Here is a 27,853-nt window from a genome sequence, read left to right as displayed (position 1 = left end):
GTACCAACATTTTCTGAGTTGGAGTTTGTAATTACTACAGTGGGCCACACTATAATTAGATCAATTATTAAATCAATAGACAAATCAATAATTAAAGCTGATGTGTAGAATGTTTTGTATGTAATCTTCAAATAAACCCTGAGATAACAACTTAAAATCACAGCTGTTGGATTAAATTGTGCATTTATTTTAACAACTTTCTCAGCAAACGTCAATCCCTAAATCACTAAAGGTTATGTACTCCAGCTTTAAAAATGTGCAAATCAATTAACAATAGTGTAAACCTTTGGTGTTCCCACCCATTTCAGGTGAATCGGTCCAACTGTGACCCTGACCAGGATAAAGCGGTTGATTAAAATAAAATAAAATAAAATAAAATGAAAATGATTAGCCTGTGTAGTTGGAATGAAAGGCTAGCTATGGAATTTGTTTGTTTAATATCAGCTCTGGTCATGTACCTGTACTTCATTACTGAGTACTATGTGAAACTACACTGATCAGCCATAACATTAAAACCACCTCCTTGTTTCTACACTCACTGTCTATTTTATCAGCTCCACTTACCATATAGAAGCACTTTGTAGTTCTACAATTACTGACTGTAGTCTATCTATTTCTCTCAGCACTGCAGCGACAATGACATGGTGGTGGTGTGTTAGTGTGTGTTGTGCTGGTATGAGTGGATCAGACACAGCAGTGCTGCTGGAGTGTTTAAATACCATGTCCACTCACTGTCCACTCTATTAGACACTCCTACCTAGTTGGTCCACCTTGTAGATGTAAACTCAGAGACGATCGCTCATCTATTGCTGCTGTTTGAGTTGGTCATCTTCTAGACCTTCATCTAGACCTTGGTCACAGGATGATGCCCACATGGCGCTGTTGGCTGGATGTTTTTGGTTGGTGGACTATTCTCAGTCCAGCAGTGACAGTGAGGTGTTTAAAAACTCCAGCAGTGCTGCTGTGTCTTATCCACTCATACCAGCACAACACACCTAACACACCACCACCATGTCATTGTCACTGCAGTGCTGAGAATGATCCACCACCTAAATAATACCTGCTCTGTGGGGGTCCTAGGAGAGTCCTGACCATTGAAGAACAGCATGAAAGTGGGCTAACAGAGCATGCAGAGAAACAGATGGACTACAGTCAGTAATTGTAGAACTACAAAGTGCTTCTATATGGTAAGTGGAGCTTATAAAAATGTACAGTGAGTGTAGAAACCAGGAGGTGGTTTTAATGTTATGGCTGATCAGTGTATATGAGATGTGTTATTTTTAATAAATGTATCCTAAAGCCAATTTTAAATGAAGCTTGTTGATGTGCTCAGTATTTTGAGTAGCTTATCTAACTTTATCTAACAGTAGGTTAACGTTACCATTCACTAACGATGGTCAGTTATCCGTTGGAAGAACTTGGCTAAAATAGCCATAAGTTCTATAAATTGTAAGTTAAGGTCATAGCGTTTAATTAGATTAAAACATACCGGTAGAGATGCTCTGCTCTGACCCTACCGGATGCACTTTTCAATCCTGATTTTGACAGCAGGCACGTAGCTCAAGTACATGTAGTCATACATCAAGTCCAGTTGCACCTTTAGAAAGTCCATATGCCTGAACAGGATCAGAGGGTTGACTACTGACGTCAAAGCTTGGTTGCCTGATAGACGTGTGTTTTCTCTGGTCTGTGACTCTTTCCATGCCGTCCCGTTCTACACCACCACCTGAGTAAAAATGTACAGCGTCAGGTTAGACATATGACTTCAAAGGTCCTTCATCCTGATGTTCTGTTTGGGGTCCCTGAGACCCCAGAGCCTCTTTTACAGCTCACAAAATATCCTTATTTTTAAATCAGCTTAATATTCATGACTTTTCCTAGTTTTATGGAAGCTGCAAATAAATAATATTTTATTAATGATATTGTGTTTCAAACACCACCTAATTCAGGGATTTTTTTAGATCACGAGCCAAAAATTGGGTCACAGACAAAAATAATAATAATTAAATAAACAAATTTTAAAACACACACAATCGCCCCCTTGTGGAGGCTTTACGTTACACGTTGTAAACCACAGTGGGACTAGATTGCCACCGTTTTCATTACTCTCCCATTACGGTTGCGTGGGGGTGCTGGAGCCTATCCCAGCTTTTCAATGGGTGCAAGGCACACAGTAACACCCTGGATGGGGTGCCAGTCTATCGCAGGGCAGACACACACACACACACACACATATACACACACATTCACCTATAGGGCAATTCAGTGTCTCCAATTAACCTGACTGCATGTTTTTGGACTGTGGGAGGAAACCGGAGCTCCCGGAGCAAACCCACGCAGACACAGAGAATACATGCAAACTCCACACAGAAAGGACCCGGACCGCCCCGCATGGGGATCGAACCCAGGACCTTCTTGCTGTAAGACCACAGTGCTACCCACCGAGCCACTGTGCCGCCTAGCTTGAATATTATAAAAGGCAATTCATTTTTAATATGTTTTAGTTCCTGTCTGGTGTTGAGGGAACAGCTGACAGCAGTGACCCTCTTACATACATACCCCCCCCCCCACACACACACACACACAACCCTCTACAAAATCCCCAATCTCTTTATCCAGTTAATTATTTTGCTTAATTTTAAACTCAGTGTAATTTTATTTTACCCACACAACACTGGGGTTTCTGGGACACCAAAGATCAAGGCAGTTAAGTCAATGTAGACAGAACACAACTTTGTTTAGCCCTAGACAAGCAGACATACTTTCACTGCCCAAAAACATGCTAGTGAGTGGACTGACTACTTTACATCACCCCATTGTGTGATGATTTGCAAACTCACGACTTGTGGCCCCAACAGCGGCAACCTGGCAGTTGTTCTTGGGCTTGGGACTAAATCTGATTATTAGTTCACACCACTGGGCATGTGTGTGACATCCTGTGATATTCCTGCCTTGTGCCCAGTGTTTCCATAATCCTTTTAAGAATGAAGTTGTTTCTGCAGATGAATGAACGGCTCTTTTTAAAGCTGTTGAGAATATGTCTCAACCGGTCCACTATAAGTAGTTAAGGTAAATGGAATGCTGTCTACATTAAGATTTCATGCTTCATTCCGTGAACATTTTTGTCTGACATTTACATTGTTTAATTGGAGGTTGGGTGTGAATGTGTAAGCTTATCTGTAAACACTGCCCGAGGAAAGGTGTACATATAAAGGCGAGCTGAAATGAGACATACCAGTTTAGTGTCTGCACTTGTGAGAGAGCCTCAGGGAGGGGAATGCCTCGTGTCTCTGGCATCAGAGTGCTCAGCAGCCCGGCTAACAGTGTCAGCACTCCCATCAGAATGTAGGGCAGAACCTGATCATAATAGCCTGCAGAGAAAAGAAACAGACTTTTACATTTACATTTTTTACATTTCTGACACAATTTAAAGGTGGTGCAGAGGTAAAACACGCTAGCACACCAGAGCTGACATCAGAAAATTGGGGAAAAAATTGGAGGAAAAAAAGAATATAGAGATATAAAATGTTTATTCATACACTATATTGCTAAAAGTATTCACTCACTCATCCAAATAATTGAATTCAGGTGTTCCAACCACTCCCATGGCCACAGGTGTATAAAACAATGCACCTGTAAAGTTGCTTTGAGACAATGTCAATTATAAAAAGCGCTATATAAATAAATTTTACTTGACTTGATCTCGAACCCCTAAGTCAGACTGGGTACCTACACAGACAGTGATTGGCTCGTTCAGTGCCACTCAGCGGTAAAATATGCTAGCACACCAGAGCTGGGATTTCGAATACATCCTATCGAATCTCAGCTCTGCCATCCGGGCCATCTGGATGGCTACATAAACAATGATTGGCTGTTGTTCACAGGGTTCCTCATAACTGAAGCAATTACAACCTCTGCTGGCTGATTGATTGCACCTGCGCAGAGTTGAGGAATAATGCTGATCAGGGTTTGGCTCGCCATACACAAGGCTGATCCGCATATGAACACGCCTCGTGCAGGTGAAAAGATGCAGTCGGTACTGCACACGTGTCAGAGGGGGCGTGTGTCAGTTGCAAAGCTCCTCAGTCAGCAGTGGAGGGTTGTAGCCGTAGAGGGGTAGCGAAACGCAATCAGGGTAATTGGATACGACTAGATTAGGGGACAAAATTGGGGGGGGAAATGGAGGGAAAAAAAAGAATATGGAGATATAAAATGTTTATACATATATTAAAAAAATAGAAATGTAAAGATATATGAAAAGAATTGATACATAAAATAAATATATATAAAAAATTACAAAAAAGTTATATTGCACTGTTTTTAAAAAGTATTGCACATGGTTCACGTTTACTGTAAATGAGTGCAGATATAAAACCATATAATTATTGTGATGGTGATTGTCTGTGTTTAGGGCGGTGCTGGTTGTAAAGTCTGACAGCAGTAGAAAGAAAGGAACTACGATATCTCTCCTTCAAGCAACACAGGTGGCGAAGCCTGTCGCTCAAGGAGTTGCTCAGTGATGCCACTGTCTCACATAGTGGGTAAAAGGTATTCCCTATTAAGGATGACAGCTTGGGCGCAGCCCAGGACAGAAATCACCTTCCTGATTAGTTATCAGTCTAGTTAGTTCAGCCTTTTGCCCAAACACTGTATGTAAAATTTCTTTTACTAAATCTAAAATAAGTGCTTTATTATTGGGAACTAAAACAAGTATGAGAACATGACCATCATGCTGCTGAATACTTAACTTCATTGTTAGGTGACGTGAAACATTAGACGATTGTGTAATTAAATACCAAGAAACTAAAAAAGCAGATTGTGGGGTCAAATCATTAAGATTAAGCATGTTCAGTGTGCAAACTATGGACAATTTCAGTAATGTTTTAATTTATTTATATATTTAATTTATAGAAGCATACACTCACATTTACATCATTTTTATCTCATATTTTTGTCAGGTGAAATGCTAAATGTTTACTGGAAATCACTTTGTCTAGCACTGAGCTTAATCTGATAATTAGATGTCTTTAGATTTAAATGTTGTGTCCTGGTGTCTAGTCTGACAAACAAACATAAAAGAACCTGTAAGTCCAGATTTAAAATTAGTTAGAGTGCTCTTACATAAAAAATGAAAAATAACAACCACTCAGCTTCCTTAAAAAGTTTACTCCTTTCCTAAAGCTAAACTGGCCTTTTAAACATTTCACATTTAAAAAAAAAGCTTTTTGAATCTCACATATCTCTAAATAAATCCAAAATCAGTTTTTAATTCAACTTAAAATACAATATAATTAATATATATTACAATATAATAATCAGTTACAGGAAACTATGGAGCCAAATTAAATGAAAAAAATTACAATGTAACTATTAGTTCCATCCCCATTATCCCTAATCTCTGTGCAGGCGCCATCAATTAGACAGCAGAAGTTGTAATTGCATCAGTTTATGAGGTTTTCCCCTCGACAATCCAACCCACAGACAAGCCTGTCATCCATATAGGCGCCTGGCCTGCTGGTAGCAGAGCTGATATTCAAACTTGTGTGCTAACGTGTTCTATCAATGCATTTTTGATCACTAGAGCAGCTTGTTTGTTTATATGTCTCACCCCTTTGTAAAATTCTACGCATCTGATTATTGCAGTCACTTAATCAACATATTGTTGGAAAGCTTGGACCCATAACCTGCTATTTTAGGTCCAGCTTAAAAAAATGAGTGCAACTAAACTCTCACTGCATCCATAAACCTTTTTTGTTCATAATTGTTCATAAAATGAGCTTTTCATAAAATCTACCCAACAATCACAACAATAATGTTCTATTCCTTAAAGAAAACAATCTTTTTTTTTTTCTCCCACTGTAGCGCATCCAATTTCTTCCCGTCAATCATCCTCTCACTAATGCTGGTCCCTTCTTCTGATTGGAGAGGACGAGGCTGCTCCACGCCTACATGTGCACAGCAATCGATCATCTTATCACCTATACTTCACGAGTGCAGTGCAGTACAGCGCTGTGTATGGATAGCCACACCCTCTACCGCACTCCTTTCCCATCTCCGTGCAGGCGCCACCAATCAGCCAGCAGAGGTCATAATCGCACTAGTCTGAGAGAGAGAGTCCCTATCTGGCTTAGTCCCGCCCCTATCTGAACAACAGGCCAATCATTGTTCATGTAACCGTTCAGCCTCAGCAGGCGGGCAGAGCCGAGATTCGACACGATGTATTCGAGATCTCAGCTCTGGTGAACAGCGTGTGTTTTACCGCTGTGCCACCCGAGCTGCCGAAAAATCTACTTTAAAGCAACAATGTAAAAATGTGTCAGAACATGTGATTGAAATCACTACATCTTAAGGAAAGTTTGTGCATTTGAGTGAGTGAGTGAGTGAGCGAAATACGTAGTCGACACAATAAATGGCTGGGGTTACTTACTAAAGTAGGGGAAGAATGGAGAGATGGTGCTGCCAACCTTCGAGAACATGCTGCAGATGCCCATGCCCATTCCACGCATTGCAGTCGGAAACTGTTCCGCAGTCGAGATGTACAGGACAGAGAAGGCTGCCGTGACCCCAAGCTTACCCACCATGGCCAGTGCCACAGTCACACCACCATATTCTACACAGTAAATACAACAAACAGTGTTTATCTAAGATCTAAGTGGCAGAGATGGAAGGGTACATATATCAGGATGAAGTATTATAATGCTGGTTAAATTATTGGTTTTGTAAGCAGGCCATCTAATTTTAGGCACTTTTTAAAACTCAGCTAGAGCAGACTGTAATTACTAATTTAACAGAAGTTATGGTAAGCCACATCACTTTACAAACCCCTTATTTTCATTACTTTTTATTGCTATGGTTAAACCATTCAAATTGTTTCTGCATCAGGCTTAAATCCACAAAGTTGAATCAGTTCATCTGGACACAAGTTTGTTGTAGAGATACGTTTGTTGTAGCGAAACGTACAGTATCTCTACAACAAACTTGTGTCCAGATGAACTGATTCGACTTTGTGGATTTGTGTACCTGAATTATTGAGCATGCATCAAGAGATCAGTCTTAAATATATGCTTTTATTAGAGATGTGAATGCTGCTGCACGCACCTCGAGGTACGGCCAAGATGAGCAGCAAGACGAATCCACCCATCAGCAGCGGGCCGGTGATGAGCGCTCGCCTTGGGAGCATTTTGATCAGAAGCCAGGTCAGAGCGTACGCCGCCATCTCAGTGAGAGCTGAGAACAGACAGTTTAGGTACGGGTCCCCGATCATGTTGGGAGTGTTCAAACAAAGTCCGAAGTAGCTGATGGTGATGGTGAACCTGAAAACAATAGAGTAGTAGGTGATGTTATCATGATTGGCTATGAAAGGAACATTAACAAAAAGCTCAGTCATTTACAGGCAAGGATGAATGGAGGTCCATCACTTTTGCAAGCTACTGTCCATTGCAGATTCAAAGAATCTCTCAGTGTAATCATCCTACAGTGTTTCCTGGTGCCCTCCCTATTATGGGCAAACAATGCACATGTGCCAAGTCACCCACAAGGTTTTGAAGCAAACTGAATTTGCTGGACAGTTGACCTTTACTCAGGTCTTATGCCTGCTAATATCTGTTGTGTACTATGAGTAACTACCATCAGCCCAACATCAATTAATTTAATTAATTCCTGACCAGGACATGAACAATTGTTATGAAATAGGCATTACCATTTACATTTTTGGGGATTGGCTGTGATGTTTTGGTCCAGCAGAGTACACCGACTATGCATAACATTATGACCACTGACAGGTGAAGTGAATAACACTGATTATCTCTTCATCACGGCACCTGTTAGTGGGTGGGATATATTAGGCAGCAAGTGAACATTTTATCCTCAAAGTTGATGTGTTAGAAGCAGGAAAAATGGGCGAGTGTAAGGATTTAAGCAAGTTTCACAAGGGCCAAATTGTGACGGCTAGACGACTGGGTCAGAGCATCTCCAAAACTGCAGCTCTTGTGGTGTGTTCCTGGTCTGCAGTGGTCAGTATCTATTAGAAGTGATCCATGGAAGCTCAAATTGCTGAAGAAGTTAATGCTGGTTCTGATAGAAAGGTGTCAGAATACACAGTGTATCGCAGTTTGTTGCATATGGGGCAGCAAAAAGGGGGACTAACACAATATTAGGATGGTGGTCATAATGTTATGCCTGATCGGTGAATATACAGCCACAAAACAGTAAAAAATGATACAGTATGGACAATGCACATAAAACACCATGCAGTGTTTGTTACATTTACTTTAACTTTTGTTTCAGTATAGACCCAAGATATTTCATGTTTTGTCTGGTCATTTTCATTTTATTTGTTTATATACAGTACATTCATTTCAGGCCTGCAAAACATTCCAGAAATAAGTTGGGAAAGGGAAAATTGTCTACATTAAAATAAAAATCAAAGTAAATGTAAGAAACACTGTCATGTCATGTTTTACCACTGCTTTATCCGAGTCAGGGTTGCGATAGGTACAATACACTAGGCAAAAGGTGGGAAGCACCCTGGACAGTGGACTGAGGGAGGAGACCCACTCAGACACTGGGAGAGCATGGGAGAACATGCATACTGGGGGAACATGCAGACTCCACACAGTTTAGTCTATACACCGTCTTGAAGAAACAGATGTGACCTAGTGGAAGCCTAGAGCTGTGGGTTCCCAACTAGAGGGTTGCGGGTTCCAAAATACCGGCTCTGCAATGCAGCCCCTGTTGGGCCCCCTTGGCTCCAGCGGCGCCGTACAATGGCTGTGCATGCGCTCTGAAGCCAGCTTCCAAACAAGCTGGGATATACGAATAAAGAATTTCACTGTACTGTACATGTGTATATGTATCTAAGTCAAATAAAGACATTTAAACTGTCCTAGCTTATCATTAAAAGGTGGTCTTGCCTATAGCAAAATCCACAATGCACTGCAGTAGGTTTGTGTCCAAACAATGTATTAAATGAACTAAATATGCACTTTGTGACTTATAGAAAGTGGAGCCACACTAAACTACTCATGTAGTACATCACAATGACAGTAGAATTTTGTAAAGCTGCTGTTGAACTTACCATACAACACTGTTCAGCAGAGTTAAATTCCTGATCTTGGGGGTCCTGATTAGATCCATGTACGTGTAAGTGGCACCAGAATCTTTGGACTGTGAATATAGACAAATGAATAGAAAAAAACAAATGTAAACATTTGCATTCATTTAGAATAATCATAGCCTTATAGGTAGAGATAAGAGCTTAAGACTTTCTGTACCTCAGAGATGATAAATTTTGAATCCTTAAATATAATTTCAGGTGGAGTGATTCCATTTTTCTTTGCTGCTGCTCTAATGATGTTCTCCGCTTCTTCAACCCGGCCTTTGGACAGCAGCCAGCGAGGAGATTCTGGAATAAACCTCATGGTAAAGAAACACACAGGAAAGAAAGGTGAAGTTATATTGTCTTTGATACAAATTAATAGCATTTCCTTTGAACCTTAAGGTGGCTGTTAAGACTTCCCCCCAAGCACCTAACGTTTTGGTTTTCTACTAAAACATACACCGACCAGGCATAACATTATGACCACTGACAGGTGAAGTGAATAACACTGATTATCTCTTCATCACGGCACCTGTTAGTGTAGTTCGACGTTCAACAGACGAGCTACTGTAGCTCAAATTGCTGAAGAAGTTAATGCTGGTTCTGATAGAAAGGTGTCAGTCTTCATGCCTTGATGGGTCAGGGCTGTTTTTGCAGCAAAAGGGGGACCAACACAATATTAGGAAGGTAGTCATAATGTTACACCTGATCGGTGTATATAGGACTGTATGCTTACAAGCCCAATTCCAAAATAGGACATAGGTAAAATACAAATAAAAGCAGAAAGCAGTGATGTGTTTCACCTTAATTACAGCAATTAATTTGTAAATCTATGTTAATTCCTAATTTGAAGCCTGAAGCAATGATCTAAAACACTTGTTCTGGAACTTTCCAAAGGTAAAAAGCTGAATATATATAACAGATGAGGCATAATTGATTGGTTAGCTTAGTCATTAATAGGCAAATATGAGTGAAGGTTTGTCACTTAGCAAAAAAATTAATAAGAATCTAACAGTTTAACATTTCTCAATCCATAATAGCAAGGAAGGTGACGTGTAGGACTCTTACCACCAGAGGGGAATGTAGAGTAGTGCAGGCAGGGAAAGGGCTGTCAGCAGGATCCTCCAACTCCTCAAAAAATAAGCAAAGAGAGGGAGGAGAGCATAACCCAATGCATAGAAGGCACACACTCCCAGTACAGAGAAAGCCAGCCGCAAGTCCTTCCCCAGCAACTCTGAGCCTGAGAGAGACAGAAACCAAGATAAATCAAGAGAGACAGACTGATTAGCGCTCATAGAAAAAATATACTGTCAAATGTCACTCTGGGCCAAAATAACTTTAAAATAAATAAATATAAGAAACAATCTAATGTGTCATCCCACCACCCCTAAGATTTTAAGCTCTTAGGTTTGAATCACAGCTGTGCTTACAACCGGTGGGCCACCCAAACAGGCACAATTGGCTGTGCCTGATGGAGGGACTGGTCAGACAGGTTTCTCACCAGATTTCAGTAGGGTAAAAATATGAGGTAACACACTGACTAATAAGCACTAGTCATTTATAAATCTGGAAAATATTAAAAAAAAATACACAAATAGAATAAGACTAAAGTGTGTTTATCTAAAGGGAATTGTGTCTAAACTTGTCAGTGGTAATCATTTACACAGGTGTTTTGGGTTGTAATAAGATTAGGCTGGAAAAAAACTAGCATATTCCATTAATATCTATATCTATTTGTTTTGGTGTGGCAGTGCATGATGGTGTGACTGGCTCTCCACCTGCCTAACACAAAGGCTGCCATGTAGTTGGAGTTCTGACCAAATCCAGCAAGACAGAATAACACACAGAACATTTCCCAGTTGACAGAAGCAACTTGGAGCAGACTAGACACAACCTGGGCACCCATGGTGGCAAACAGGACCGTCTTCCGGCCAAACCTGTAAGAAAACAAAGACTTTAGAAAGATGCTTAGACTGCATTTTGGTTTACTTTGTAGACATTGATGTTTGGAAGGAGCTTCATTTCAATTCCTCAAGAAACGCAAACCTCATTTCCAAAAAATTTGGGACACTTTGCAATATAAAATGCAATATACACCAGAACATGTGATTTGTTGATTTACTTGAAACTTTAACAGACAAAAGTACAAAGAAATGAATTCTAAAGTTTTAACGTAATAGAAATGTTAAAAAATAAACAAATTTTAAATGTGATGCCTGAAACACAACAAAAACACAAAAAAAGTTGAGACGGGTTTATAGAATATTTAAGTTACAGTGTTTTAAATTAATAACAAGTGAGGACATCATGATTGGGTATAATGGAGGAGTCAGGCGAGCAAAAATGGGTCTTGGCTCACCACTTTTTGCCAAATATTTTGAGATATTTTAAATATTTTGAATGACCTCTGATAACATTACCTGAGAAACTGTTAAGCTACTGTAAAAAATAAATTATTATTTGATAGTATCAAGTCTAGTATCAAAACTGCAACAATTAGTATCCTAAGTTATCAAACAATTAAAAAGTATAAATAATAGGAAACGTGATGAACACAATAGTAAATGTGCTGCTGTCCCAACTTTTGTTAAGTGTTTTCAGGCATCAAATTATAAATTTGATTATAGTCCAGGTCGTAATACTGAGGACCCGCCACTAATGTTTTTAGATGGCCCTAGAACCAAAACACCCCTGACCATAATAAAGTGGTCACTAAAAATGAATAATGAACAAACTTTGGATTGTTAAGAAAGACATGTTTCATGATTTATGTCATCTACAATAAATAATACAAGACTGATCAATAAGTTATCCTTCTACCCACCAAAAAAAAGGTTGCAGCTTGCTATCTCAGTATATAAACCTATATACAAGCTAAACCTGTGTATTTGTACCTGTCAGATAGTTCTCCAGATATGAACGATCCCAATAGCACCCCAAAGAAAAAGATGGACAGACTGAAGGGAACCTTCCAGGCATCTCCACAGACCAGGTCCCACTGTAAGGATAAACAAAGGTGGGTCTGACTCACAGCTTATGTCAAGGATATGCAAATCCACAATAAATCTGTGACAGATTAGTTTGTTAGTGTGATACATAGATAGCAGCAACCATATATGCAAAAAGCATCCATATATACTGTATATATATATATATATATATATATATATATATATATATATATATATATATATATATATGTTAGGGCTGTCACACGACTAAAAATTTTAATCGAGATTAATCGAGATTAAAGAACAAAATTAATCTCTATTAAAAATTTTAATCGTGTGACAGCCCTAATATATATGTATTCATCTCAATTAATCACAAACTAATAATTAAGCAAAATTTTAACAGTTATGCATTGTTATTGCAAGAATGTGTTTACCAATAAAACATTCATAAAATATGATAAAATTATTAAATCTAAATTCATTGTAGAAAGCACATTATCTGACAAAAGTGAGGATCTTTTCCTGTTCATGACCCTGACACTGAAAACAGGTGCACCAATCATAATGTTTTGATCTAATATAAGGCATCAATAAAGCATCAGAACACAGATATGATTATTTCATAGATCTATTAAGAAAACCCTTAAATACTGTGTTTGTGCAAAAAGAATACTGGGAAATACTGTTCTAAATTACCATTTAAACATCTATAAATACCTGAAACAGTCAAGTTAGCAGACATTATCTATAAGTAATTGACTGTAGCTATATAAAAAAAGTGTTAATTAAAACAGTCCATGTAAACACTCAGTCCATATAAATATCTACGGTGGCCCGCTGAGTCAAAACACGATAACATTTACAAAACAAACAAAAGCTGACAACACAACAACATTAGGGAAAAACGCGAATACAAAAAGAACAACACAACAACATTAGGGAAAAACACGAATACAAAAAGGACAACACAACGAAATTAAGGAAACACGAATACAAAAGGACAACACAACGAAATTAAGGAAACACGAATACAAAAGGACAACACAACGAAATTAAGGAAACACGAATACAAAAGGACAACACAACGAAATTAAGGAAACACGAATACAAAAGGACAACGCAACGAAATTAAGGAAACACGAATACAAAAGGACAACGCAACGAAATTAAGGAAACACGAATACAAAAGGACAACGCAACGAAATTAAGGAAACACGAATACAAAAGGACAACGCAACGAAATTAAGGAAACACGAATACAAAAGGACAACGCAACGAAATTAAGGAAACACAAATACAAAAGGACAACGCAACGAAATTAAGGAAACACGAATACAAAAGGACAACGCAACGAAATTAAGGAAACACGAATACAAAAGGACAACACAACGAAATTAAGGAAACACGAATACAAAAGGACAACACAACGAAATTAAGGAAACACGAATACAAAAGGACAACGCAACGAAATTAAGGAAACACGAATACAAAAGGACAACACAACGAAATTAAGGAAACACGAATACAAAAGGACAACACAACGAAATTAAGGAAACACGAATACAAAAGGACAACGCAACGAAATTAAGGAAACACGAATACAAAAGGACAACGCAACGAAATTAAGGAAACACGAATACAAAAGGACAACGCAACGAAATTAAGGAAACACGAATACAAAAGGACAACGCAACGAAATTAAGGAAACACAAATTCAAATCCTACAACGGAAATGCTCCCGGTCACTAGAGGGCACCTCTATCATTTTTTATCTGTATGAACATTGCAGCAAAGAAAGCAAGAAGCAGAGCAGCGTAGTGCAGAGAATCTGGATTCGGTTTAACTTTAATGTTCAGTGATATAATTCTTAATAAAATTGAGCTTTTTAGTGTCGGTGGTTTGATTGTAAAGCACCTTTTTGTTTTTTAAACATCAGGCAGCAATTAGCTTGCCAAATGTTTTAATATAATTGCAAAATCAACTAACTTGAGCTTTAACCAGACTGTGCCACGCTTTTACAGTTTAACATGTTTTAATGTCATAAACCTTTTAACAGTATATTTACAATGTATTAGTTAGTTATCATTAAGCATTTTAAGCGTATGTATTCATGCCCATTAGTTTAATATTCAACATTCTTTTGACATTCGGCATTCTGGTTTAAATAAGTGCTTGAAAAAACACATAAGACTTATTTTATGAATTCTTACACATGAAAATAGGTAACATACTTAAAAAGCTATTTTATTTTAATTTTAAGATTACGTCTATTTACTTAAAAAAAAACTAATGGAAAAACTGAGTCGTGTTCATAACATTTTGTGCATTTTTTTCAGAAAAAGGAATCAATTAAAGTGTCATATAATTTGATGTATTAATGTCAAACAAATTTTTATATACACATCGGTTTCTTTCACCTATTACAAACCTTGTACAAAGCATTACAAAAATTTATTTCTTTTATAAAAAATATAAATAAATACATCTAAATCTTGTATTATTTAACTAGATTAATGTCAAACCATTTTTAGACACAAATGGACACACCTGTAAAATATAATTATACAATTATTGATCTTAACTAGAAATTAAAATAAATGATTTAATAATGTAAAGAAGTTTGTAGGTGAGGGGTATGTACTGTATGTGTATATATAAAATAGTTTACATTAATAAATGTAATCATGTCAAATAATTCTATAATTTACAATTATCCTATATGAAATAAGGTAATATATCAGTTATTTGTCATGTATACATATACAGATGTACAGTACAATGAGCATACATTTTTTATCTTAACTATAAATTTAAATAGAAAATATAACTAAAAATTTAACTAAAAAAAGTTTGTAGTAAATGGGAAACATTGAGGTTTATACTAATAAATGAAATTACGAGACCTGCATAGATTAATTCATCTCCAAAATAAAATGATCAGATTTATTGATCTTTATTTAAAATTAATATAAAATAGTTTGTAGTAGGTGAGAAACATTAATGTGTTTGTATGAAAATGGTTTGAAATACATTTATCAAAAGCTCAATTTTATTAAGAATTATATCACTGAACATTAAAGTTAAACCGAATCCAGATTCTCTGCACTATACGCTGCTCTGCTTCTTGCTTTCTTTGCTGCAATGTTCATACAGATAAAAAATGATAGAGGTGCCCTCTAGTGACCGGGAGCATTTCCGTTGTAGGATTTGAATTTGTGTTTCCTTAATTTCGTTGTGTTGTCATTTTGTATTCGTGTTTCCTTAATTTCGTTGTGTTGTCCTTTTGTATTCGTGTTTCCTTAATTTCGTTGCGTTGTCCTTTTGTATTCGTGTTTCCTTAATTTCGTTGTGTTGTCCTTTTGTATTCGTGTTTCCTTAATTTCGTTGTGTTGTCCTTTTGTATTCGTGTTTCCTTAATTTCGTTGCGTTGTCCTTTTGTATTCGTGTTTCCTTAATTTCGTTGTGTTGTCCTTTTGTATTCGTGTTTCCTTAATTTCGTTGCGTTGTCCTTTTGTATTCGTGTTTCCTTAATTTCGTTGTGTTGTCCTTTTGTATTCGTGTTTCCTTAATTTCGTTGCGTTGTCCTTTTGTATTCGTGTTTCCTTAATTTCGTTGCGTTGTCCTTTTGTATTCGTGTTTCCTTAATTTCGTTGTGTTGTCCTTTTGTATTCGTGTTTCCTTAATTTCGTTGTGTTGTCCTTTTGTATTCGTGTTTCCTTAATTTCGTTGTGTTGTCCTTTTGTATTCGTGTTTCCTTAATTTCGTTGCGTTGTCCTTTTGTATTCGTGTTTCCTTAATTTCGTTGTGTTGTCCTTTTGTATTCGTGTTTCCTTAATTTCGTTGTGTTGTCATTTTGTATTTGTGTTTCCTTAATTTCGTTGTGTTGTCCTTTTGTATTCGTGTTTCCTTAATTTCGTTGTGTTGTCCTTTTGTATTCGTGTTTCCTTAATTTCGTTGTGTTGTCCTTTTGTATTCGTGTTTCCTTAATTTCGTTGTGTTGTCCTTTTGTATTCGTGTTTCCTTAATTTCGTTGTGTTGTCCTTTTGTATTCGTGTTTCCTTAATTTCGTTGTGTTGTCCTTTTGTATTCGTGTTTCCTTAATTTCGTTGTGTTGTCCTTTTTGTATTCGTGTTTTTCCTTAATGTTGTTGTGTTGTTCTTTTTGTATTCGCGTTTTTCCCTAATGTTGTTGTGTTGTCAGCTTTTGTTTGTTTTGTAAATGTTATCATGTTTTGACTCAGCGGGCCACCGTAAATATCAGATACGAATGTGTTTTTAGAAAACTACAAACATCACAAATATAAATCATGTTTATAACCATGTGATAGAATAAGCTGAATAAACTGTAGAGATGAAACATCACGCAGAGTTTCACTTCTCACCGGAGGGGAAGGAGGCGGAGCTACACGGTTTTGATGGACAGCTCTAGCAGCCAATGGAAATACTCGTTACAAAGCTTGCGTGGTTTCATTCATCTTTTCATCAACACGTAAAAAAAGTGAAAACTGCTAAAAGTAATTTATCATCGGACAGTTCATGCGCTTTACATCCTAATTCATCTGAAATACAGTTAATTACCACAGAGACACACATGTATGTGGCACAAACAGCCAAATAAAAATAGTTAGATTAAAAATTTTAATCTTGATTAACGACAGCCCTAATATATATATATATATATATATGTACAGTATATACAGTATATACACACACCGATCAGCCATAACATTAAAACCATCTCCTTGTTTCTGCACTCACTGTCTATTTTATCAACTCCACTTACCATATAGGAGCACTTTGTAGTTCTATAAGGTGTCCCAAAATTCACGCAAGAAGTAATTTTGATAGAGAACACAGGTTTTTAATTAAAAATTATAAATTTATAATTGATTCATAAAGTATACAGTATAGGGTTATGTATGGAATAGCATATCGGGTAAATGGCCTCCACGGCTTTGCTGGCACATACTCACTCTTTTGTCGAAATGAAGTTAAATCACTATTCTGACCATATTTTGTACGAAAATTGCGAACTGTAGCTGCCAAACCTTCATTATTTTTAAAATATTGCTCAACAATGAAAACACGTTCTTTCGTGTAACGCTCCATTTTTAATAACCCTGAACTGTGAGCTGTCACGCTGTCTTTTTTTTCGTTGGCAACACTTTACCGCACAAATGGTGCCAAATTTACAATTGCATGCTTTGTTAGCCCCCTTTCATGCTCTTCAATGGTCAGGACTCTCCCAGGACCACTACAGACTAAGTATTATTTGGGTGGTGGATCATTCTCAGCACTGCAGTGACACTGACATGGTGGTGGTGTGTTAGTGTGTGTTGTGCTGGTATGAGTGGATAAGACACAGCAGCGCGGCTGGAGTTTTAAACACCTCACTGTCACTGCTGGACTGAGAATAGTCCACCAACCAAAAATATCCAGCCAACAGCGCCCCGTAGGCAGCGTCCTGTGACCACTGACGAAGGTCTAGAAGATGACCAACTCAAACAGCAGCAATAGATAAGCGATCGTCTCTGACTTTACATCTACAAGGTGGACGTACTAGGTAGGAGTGTCTATTAGAGTGGACAGTGAGTGGACACAGTATTTAAAAACTCTGATCCACTCATACCAGCACAACACACACTAACACACCACCACCATGTCATTGTCACTGCAGTGCTGAGAATGATCCACCACTCAAATAATACCTGCTCTGTGGTGGTCCTGTGTGGGTCCTGACCATTGCAGAACAGGGTGAAAGCAGGCTAAAAAGATATGTAGAGAACATATGGATGACCGGCAGTAATTGTAGAACTACAAAGCTGATAAAAGCTGATAAAATGGCTGATCAGTGTATATATGTGTATGTGTGTGTGTGTGTGTGTGTGTGTGTGTTTGTACATATAAATACACAGCACATTAATATAGTTATAATAGCAATAGTATTAATAACAATAGTAATAATCATAAAAATAATAAGTAACAAAAAAGTATGAGTTTATAAAATAAATTGGCATCAGTTAGTGTAGAGCATCGTATACTGATAATACACAGTGATTAAGCACAGGTCAGAGCTCGTTCACATAAATAAACCCCTAAAAACTAAGATTAATATAGAATCAGTTTTAAAATAGTTGATAAGAGTGGTTAGTCAGGTCAGAACAGCTAGACGGGTTTGAGCTGACAGTAAAAGCTGAAATAACTTACATAAGCACTCTTTACAACTGTGGTGAGCAGAAAAGCATGATAATGCTAGCAATTAGCGGCAGCTGGTTTTGCACCGTTTTTACCTCCAGATCGCCTACATAGATAGCAGCAAATAAAATGCACAAAGCATCCTCGGCCCACAGCAAATACCGTGGATAGAAAAAGATATATAATATGTGGCTGTCATGGCGACTGCAAGTGTTTCAAATGGAATACATATATGCATATGTGTATATATACTGTAGTTTTGATTGCATCAGAGCCACACTAGTAAACTATAGCTAGTCTGTTGCTGCATTAATCTGTGTTTTGCTGATTGGTTAAAGTGGCTCCAGGTGCCTATTGTTAGAGGCCTAGCTGTGAATTGAGGGGCAGGGCTAAGCTTAGTATAAAATTAAATCTCCGGCCGGTCTTTACTGTCACCAGGTTTTAATGTCTGTCTGAACTGTTTAATCTATCTAACTTTTACTACTAATCTAAACTAAACTAACTTTGGGTAAGTACTATTAGTCTCTGACTGTTTCATTTACCAAACTTTTCTCAGCATGTGCTACTCAATTATTCCTGTGCTCATATCTCACAGACCCTGCAGACATCAGGAGTCAGCAACCTCATCTACCCCCAACTGTTGCAACAGTCTCAAACAGTGGTGGTAGGTGGGGTCTGGAACTGTCAATCAGCCGTCCAGAAAGCTGACTTCATCTCAGCTTTTGCACTTTCTCACAGCCTTGACTTCCTGGCACTGACTGAGACATGGATCACCACCGAGAACTCAGCAACACCAGCAGCCTTATCCTCTGCCTACACCTTCTCTCATACACTGAGAGGATCTGGTAGGGGTGGTGGTACAGGTTTGCTCTTGACCAGGAAATGGCACTTCACTACTGTGAATGTTTCTCACCTTAACATTTCATCCTTCGAATTTCATGCTATTACTGTTACTTTTCCGATTACTCTTCATATCATTGTCATTTACAGACCGCCTGGCTCATTGGGAGACTTCATAGAAGAGCTGGATGTTCTTCTGAGTTTCTTCCCCTCAGATGGAACTCCTCTGACTCTTCTTGGTGACTTTAATCTCCCTACACTTCAGTCCTCCTGTCTTCTTCCTCTTCTTTCATCTTTCGACCTCCTTTTTAACCACAGCCCTCCGACACACAAAGGTGGCAATCTTCTGGACCTGGTCTTCAGCCGTCCAGCTTCTGTTCTGGACCTCACCGTCACCCCAGACACTTTTATCCAAAGTGACTTACAGTACTGTGACAGTATATTATCTAAACAATTGAGGGTTAAAGGCCTTGCTCAAGGGCCCAACAGTTTGCAACCTGGCAGTAGTGGGGCTTAAACCAGCAACCTTTTGATAACTAGTCCAGTACCTTAACCGCTAGGCAACAAGTGCCCTATCAATTTTTTAAATATAATTTTACTGGTAGAGTTGAATCATTTCAGTGGTTTTAGATCTGAAATGTGAGTAATGCCAGGGTGTCACTTGATTAGGAAATTTAACCCACAACTGAACTGGAACCTATCAGCTAAATGCACGCTCCACCCATGTTAAACTATGTGCACAAAGATAAGACGTGAGAATTTCACACCCTGCCCTCATTTCACCTCAGTTAATAATGTAACTGTTATTTCTGCACTGTAAACCTTGTTAAATAAGCAGTCTTAACAAACCATGCACCTAAACATATGGTATTTTTAGATAAGAGCTAATAAAGTACCCTGATATCTAAAAAAAATACAGGCATTTTGACAGAAAATGACAAGAAGGAAAGTAAATCCAGGCATAAAGAGGAGTGTTAGAAGTCTGTTAGATTCTGATATTAGGATGCGTTGATGGGTGTGGCTTTATACCAGTCTTCTTACCAAATGCACTGTCATATCTTTGTTATAAAATTAGCAATCCTTCTAGACCCCCATTCGTTGGCATTATACAACTGTTACGATCAGATGTTGTGTCTCTTGTGAGTAGTCAGTCCTCATGCTAACCTTTTATTCTCTCACTGGTTTCATTGAAAAGGGATCCCCACTGACTAAATGATGTTTGGTCACTAACATTAGAATTACATGATCTAAAATGTTTTACTTGTTAAAACTTTACACCACAAATCTTAAATTAATATTATTTTACAGGATAAAAGTAGCTAAAAACCATCTAAGCAAGTATTTATATTTTTTTGCATTTTCCCCAATTTTCCTATCAATCTAATTGCATCCAATTACCAGATTGCATTTCTCTTCCTCTTTACTGTTGCTGACTTCCACTCCTGACCGAGGAGAGCCATAACTAATGCCAAGTTCACACTACACGACTTTCTGATTTGCCGGGTCGCTGTACAGTTCACACTACACGACTGAACCTCTTGCACTCGGGAGTCTTTTCAGTCGGTGTGGCTTTCACACTACACGACCTCTCGGTGATAGGGGGTTTCACACTACACCATCTGTCACCAACTGGAATCACAGACGAGCTTCTCTGATCTCCCAAACTACGTTCTGTCACAAAAACAAACACGAGAAGTGACGAAAGGTTTAATGATACCACGTCCAAAAATGCACATCGACGAGCGATCAAAGTTTGTGCACGTAAAAACAAGGAGAAAAAATAAATGAATCTTAGTGGATTGTGCTTGGATTGCTCTATAGTGAGTTGGAGGTTAATAAATATTTTTGCAATGCAACGTTGATGTTTTGTAGAGAACGATAAGGTCAGAAATACTGTAAAACTTGTGTGTGTGTGTGCCGGTGTATTATGATATAAACTATATTACGCCCCTGTACCACCTTTTACACTCCTCCCCTGTGTTTCTCCTCACGCTGTATCTTGCGTTCTCATTGGCTGTTCAACATAGCACTCATTGCCAGTTGTGCAACTCAGATTGAGATATCTGACATGCTAGAAATCTCGATCCGGTCGCCGAGCTCTCGATCGCTGAGCAAACGGCGAGTTGCTCCGGAGCCTGCAAATCTAGTGCCGACCAGTCGCCGAGCGAAAATCTGGGCAAAAGTCGTGTAGTGTGAACTAGGCATAACTCACGCCCCTCCAAAACATGAGTGCTTCTTTTCACCTGCACGATACATGTTCATATGGGGCTCAGTCTTGCGCACGGAGAGTCATGCACTGATCCCATTAGCCATCAATCAGCCAGCAGAGGTCGTAATTGCATCAGTTATGAGGAATCCCCCTCGGCATTTAACCAGACAGACCCGATTGCCCTTGTAGGCGCCCAACCCTTCGGTAGCAGAGCTGAGATTCAAAAGCACAAGTTTGAAATGTCAGCTCTGGTGTGCTAGCATCTTTTATCGCTGCACCACTTGAGCGCCTAGTCTTTTGACTTAATAAACATTGACAATAAACTATGTATTTATACACTAAAAAGATTTGAAGAATTTAGTACAGTTAGCACTTGTTGCAAAGTTGTAGCTGGAAGTTACAGCTTTGAGATATCTATGGTAAGAATTAACTAGCTCTTTGCAGCATTGCAGACACAGTTTATCTAGTTACAAAGGCTCCTCTGCTGGCCTTGCATGAGATTTCAATGAATTAGAATTTTGTCACTTTGCCACAATCACTAAACTCCGCTGTGTGTCGGGCTATATTGCACCATTCGTGTTTCACTTGACCATTGTTCTGATTTCTCAAAGCCTAGTGCACAGATTTTAGACACATTGGCATCTCTGTTCTACATTTACAAGCAGAGGAATTTTGTGTGGGCTGTAAGAATGGAGATGATTGCGGTTCAGTACATTATTTACATATAACTGTTGTTTGCATGGGTGATTGTAAGAATTGTATTGACGGTGACGTTTAACACGTTTGCTATGTCCCTGAGGACTTTAAACAGGTTTTTCTTTTTTGTCATGATTGCTGCTCATTGAGAGAAACATTCCTAACCAATAGGACCATCTGCAATTTGCATTACAATATTTTTCTTTATTGCAGCCTTGATATTTAAAACTTCATTATTATTACTACTGTTATAATTATTTATCCATTTATTATCTGTTTTACCACCGCTTTATCCTATTCAGGTGGGTCCGATTTACAGGGCGAAATATAAGAAACACCCTGGACACACACACACTTATACCTAGGGGGACTTTTGTAGCTCCAGTTCACCTGACTGCTCACACTGTTCGTTGGACTGTGGGAGGAAACTCACACAAACCATTTTACCTAGGATTCAAATCCAGGACCTTCTTGCTGTGAGCAACATTGCAACCCACCGAGTCACTATGCCACCTAATGTTACTATTATTATTATTATTATTAATAGTTTACATTAAAATATACTCACTCACTCACTCATGTTCTTAACCGCTTATCCAATCAGGGTTGGGGAAGGGGGTGCCCATCCCAGCTTTTCAATGGGTGCAAGGCACACAGTAATACCCTGGACGGGGCGCCAGTCCATCGCAGGGCAGACACACATACACACACACACACATTTACCTATAGGGCAATTAAGTATCTCCAGTTAACCTGACTGCATGTTTTTGGACTGTGGGAGGAAACCAGAGCTCTCGGAGGAAACCAACACGGACACAGGAAGAACATGCAAACTCCACACAGAAAGGACCCGGACCGCTGCGCCTTTGGATCGAACCCAGGACCTTCTTAATTAAAATATAGTGCTTGAATAATTTTACCCTATAAATTGTGAAGTGTTGCTCATATTTAAAAGTCAAAACACGGAATTTCCTGCACAATATAATATAATATAATAAACAATATAATAAAGATACCATGTTTTAGCAAATTATTTGAAAATGATAAACAATTTAAACTAGGGATGCATCAATACCATTTTTTCCCAACCGAGTACAAGTACATGTATTTTTGTACTTGCCGATACCGATACCAATACCTATTGGATCAGATATCTGACATGCTAGAAAACTCAATCCGGTCGCCGAGCGCTCGGCGAGCCGGTCGGATCAAGTTGTTGGATAGTTCACACTTAGTGATCGAGAGCCGAGTTTTCATCGCCGAGCGAACGCCGAGTTGCTCCCAAGCCGGCAAATCTAGCGCCGACCAGCCGCCGAGCGAAAATCAGGGCAAAAATTGTGTAGTGTGAACTAGGCATAACGCAGCAACGTGCACTAGGCACACGGTATCGGATGTTTAGTATCGGAGCCTCGTTTGCGAGTACAAGTACAAGTTAATGAGCGCAGTATCGGGCAAATACCCGATACCAGTATCGGTACTCATGCATCTCTAATTTAAACTATGTTTAAATGATTTTATTCTGGCACATACAGTAAGACACATGAAGCAGCACGGTAATACCACCCAGAGATGGTGACTCGAAAGTCGCACACACAGCGACTTCAGACTTGACTCTGACTCGTTTCAAATTACTCGGACTCGACTCATTAATCACAAAAAAATGACTCGTAAACAACAAGAGTCCCTAGAGTCAGCATGTGTTAACATTAGTTACTACTGAGTGCCCTTGTGTTCCCTACACACTGACCATATGATCTTGGCTATGGGACCTCAAGCAGGTTAAACGAATTCATTTGGATGCCCTCTGACGTCATCACGTACATGACAGCGTCTTGTTACCGAAATTTCTTTGAGCGTTTCTTTACTTTCTAAACTATCAAACTAATGAAGCTCAGCCATCTATCATATTGTGGGGGAATAAACCTGATTTTATCATCATACAGCTGCTTTGTGATGTCATCACGTGTTGTTTTATTGTTTGTGATTACCGGTGTAAAAGTTAACGAGCTACATTTGTGTTTTTGGTGGATTGTGCAGCGTTTCTGGACATTCACTGGCTTTTCTCACATTACTGCTAGTGTTTATTAAAGATGAATGAATCATTCTGATCGTGTCATTTTCTGCTCTCTAATAACGCTCTGGCCGTCTTAATCCGCAACGCACGCAATGGCTAAATGTTCCAGCCAGCTTCCAGCATAGTGATGAAGCATCACTCCCTACTCCCTACACAGTTTGAAGTTCACTTCATTTGAACATTTTCGTTACCTTTGGATTGGAATCTCACTTAAAATGGAACTTCACAGGAACAACTGGGGTGAATGGAACGCTCCTACAGAATTGGCGCTAATGGTTGAAAGACCGCTTTCTGAACCAATCAGACCTTTTAGTAAGAAATGCTGTTATTTGCATTCATGCAGTTTGCGTCACACAGATGATGTGTCAATGAAACGCTAGATTGGCTTTCTAACGAGTTCGTGTTTTACTTCACAACCAGGAAAAGTTTGGAGGTTTTTAATTATAAGCACATTTACAAAATAACGGATTATATTCCTAATGGGACACACGGTTACGATTTTTTTTGACTCGTGACTTGACTCGAACTCTAGCCTTAAGACTCGTGACTTGACACGGACTCGCATTTTGTGACTTGTGAACATCTCTGATACCACCTGCAACATCAGTAACTGAGTCAGTGATTGAAGCCAGTGAAGCAGTGGAACAGGGTGTACTATGTGATATCAGGTTAGACTGGCTCTGTAAGGGTACCATAACAGACCCAGCGCCTGACATTCTTAAATGCTTAAGGCTAAACTGTAATTATGCAATTATCATTTCATTTATTTTGTGTGTGAATTAAAAATACTATCTTTTATTTTCAATGTGTATGTTGTGTACACCATGTACTGCAGTTTTTATCTGATGCTATGCATTATGTTGCATCATTAGTATGTATACATTATGTGACTTTATGGTGCCACCAGTCTCACCTACATAGTTGCCCAATTTCCTGTCATTTAAGTTTCTCGAAAAACCAGCTATTCCTCCCAAAACTAATCAGCATACTGATTGTTTGTAGTTTTTTAATAAATATGTGCAGAATTTGACAGGATTTTAGGATTTTTATAGAATGTAAGCATGCCCTGATCATATTTTTTATGATTTTCTATATGACATTGATATTAAAGCTCTAGATGTTGATTCTGATACTTCCTAACAGTAACTGGTTAAAAGTGCAAGTTTCTCTTGTCTTTATTGTACAACATGGAACATCATCTTTATAGATTAATAATTTTATTCCTAAGAAAATATAAACAATGACATATCTCAACCTCTTTACCCTTATGAAAACTACAAAAAAATGTATAAATAAAAAATCCACCACTGTCCATCTGCCTCTTTTCAACACACAAATACTACTTTTGGTGTACTTGATGCTGTTTATAGCAATTACACAATTACTACAATTTAGAGCAAGTTATGACATGTTTTAGGACGTAATAGGTAACTTAAGTACCTGAGGTAACAGTAATCAGGGTAGTGGAATGAGCTTGGGTTGCTGGAGCTGTGCTGCACCAACAGTACCAGCTCGGTCACAGTGCTGTGCTGTATAATAATACTCATTTATATGATATTCATACATATTCTTGTATATACAGTATACATACAAATATTCTTTATTTATTATACATAATACCTAAGATTAGCTGCCCTGACTCATAATGTGACCATCTCCACTGCCTCCAATGGAAGTGTGTGTGTGTGTGTGTGTGTGTGTGTGTGTGTGTGTGTGCTTACCTCAGTCACTATAGTAGACTCGTAGCGCTCTGTACTGTACTTCCATCCATCCACACACGGCTCACTGCTGCCGTTCTGATTCCAGTGCTGCAGGCAGCCGTTAGTGCCATTTCCTTTGTCAGCTTCATATTCTGTCCTGCTGGAGTTTTCACTTGTGCCATTCAGCTGAGGCGACTTGCATTGGAATTCAGGCGTGTCTGCAAGAAAGACCATGGACATGCCAACATACCCGTTGGGCACAATGCTGAGGCTGAGGAGGAAAAAGATGCTGATCTGGAAGGGTCCCTTTTCTCCCAGGAAGGAGGTTGCTTCATCATAGTCCAGGGAGGACATGGTGTACGTTCAAACCAGAGCTGAATGACACACGGGTTCCTGTGCAGGCTGGAGCCTGCGGATGGATTACACCTGGTGGGAGGAGTAACACATGCTTTAATACCTCACCTGCCTGACTTATTGTTCTGTTTCCAGATTAAGGGTTAGCAATATACAACCCCAAATCAGAAAAAGTTGGGACAGCATGGAAAATGCAAATAATAAAAAAAACACAGAGTTTCTTATATTTACTTTGACTTTTATTTCATTGCAGACAGTATGAACCTGAGATATTTCATGTTTTGTCTGGTAAACCTGGGTTACTGATCATCTGACCACACTACACATTTTCACTGTCTGATGGTCCATCCTAGATGCCTACGAGCCCAGAGTCGACGCTGCTTCTGGACATGGTTAACATGAGGCTTCTTTTTTGCACAGTAAAGTTTTAAGTGGCATTTGTGCATGTAACTCTGTATTGTAGTGCTTGACAAAGATTTGCCAAAGTAATCCCTCACCCATGTGGTTATATCAGCTATTGTTGAGTGGCGGTTCTTGATGCAGTGCTGCCTGTGGAATCGAAGACCAGGTGTTCAGCTTAAGCTTGAAATTCCTCACAATTCCTTAAATCGTTTAATGATATTATGCATTGTAGAGGGAGAAATATGCAAATTTCTTACAATCTTTCTTTGAAGTACATCTTAAACATTTCAATCATTTTCTCACACATTTGTTGACAAACTGGAGATCCTCTGATCATCTTTGCTCATCAAAGACTCCGGCCTTTCCTGCATTTTTATTTTATTTGCATTTTCCATACTGTCCCAACTGGGCAAATACTGCGTTAAGTAGAACAGTAGAAAGAATCTACAATGATGAGGCAAAACATTAAGACCATCCCCCAAAAATGTGTATGACCATACCTGGCTGGGTCAGGAAATTATTACATGTTGGCTGATGGTGGTTACTCATAGTGTATAGTTGAATGCAGCAGATATGATTAGACATTAAAACCTGAGTGACTTTAATTACAGCCAAATTAAAAATGGACAGACCTCTGGGTTCAATCTCTGAAACAACAAGGTGTGCTTACAGACAACTGTGGTGAGTACCCACCAAGACTGGACTGAGAAAGAACAAGCCACAAACCACCAAGAGGTAGTTGGGTTGGCCAAGACACACTGATGACAAAGAGCATGAAGGCTATGGCGTCTGGTATGGACCAATAGAAGAGCAACTGTGGTTCGAATTACAGATAATTTTAATACTGGTGATTATGTGGTGTGTCATGACACAGTGCTTCACACCCTTCTGTGTATGGGGCAGCAGTGGGTAGAGCTTTGCGCTATCAATTGAAAGGTTGAGAGTTCAAATCCCAGCTCTGCCATGCAGCCACCTTTGAGCAAAGCCCTTAACCCACTCTGCTCCAGGGGCACCGTACAATGACTGACCCTGCGCTCTGACCCCAGCTTTCAGACGAGCTTTTCAGACACGTGTATACACCGATCAGCCATAACATTAAAACCATCTCCTTGTTTCTACACACATTGTCCATTTTATCAGCTCCACTTACCATATAGAAGTACTTTGTAGTTCTACAATTACTGACTGTAGTCCACATGTTCTCTACATACTTTTTTAACCTCCTTTTACTTTGTTCTTCAATGGTCAGGACCCCCACAGGACCTCTACAGAGTAGGTATTATTTGGGTGGTGGATCATTCTCAGCACTGCAGTGATACTGACATGGTGGTGG

At 38.8% G+C, this 27,853-nt stretch overlaps 1 protein-coding gene across 1 annotated transcript; it reads right to left on the bottom strand.

Moving 5' to 3' along the window:
• Positions 1 to 1,600: 1,600 nt before the first annotated feature.
• LOC134319487 (solute carrier family 22 member 4-like) lies at positions 1,601 to 26,118 on the bottom strand. The gene is made up of 10 exons (XM_063000690.1): positions 25,786 to 26,118; positions 11,992 to 12,095; positions 10,880 to 11,034; positions 10,166 to 10,337; positions 9,273 to 9,414; positions 9,077 to 9,165; positions 7,099 to 7,313; positions 6,428 to 6,610; positions 3,236 to 3,371; positions 1,601 to 1,726 (listed from the first exon to the last, which is right to left on the bottom strand). Exons 1-10 carry the CDS (start codon positions 26,116 to 26,118, stop codon positions 1,648 to 1,650), a joined length of 1,608 nt encoding a protein of 535 aa, XP_062856760.1. The 3' UTR covers positions 1,601 to 1,647.
• Positions 26,119 to 27,853: the final 1,735 nt, after the last annotated feature.

This window comes from Trichomycterus rosablanca, chromosome 1, assembly GCF_030014385.1.
Source record: "Trichomycterus rosablanca isolate fTriRos1 chromosome 1, fTriRos1.hap1, whole genome shotgun sequence".
Taxonomy (NCBI): domain Eukaryota; kingdom Metazoa; phylum Chordata; class Actinopteri; order Siluriformes; family Trichomycteridae; genus Trichomycterus; species Trichomycterus rosablanca.
This window is presented reverse-complemented; position numbering and strand designations above follow the sequence as displayed.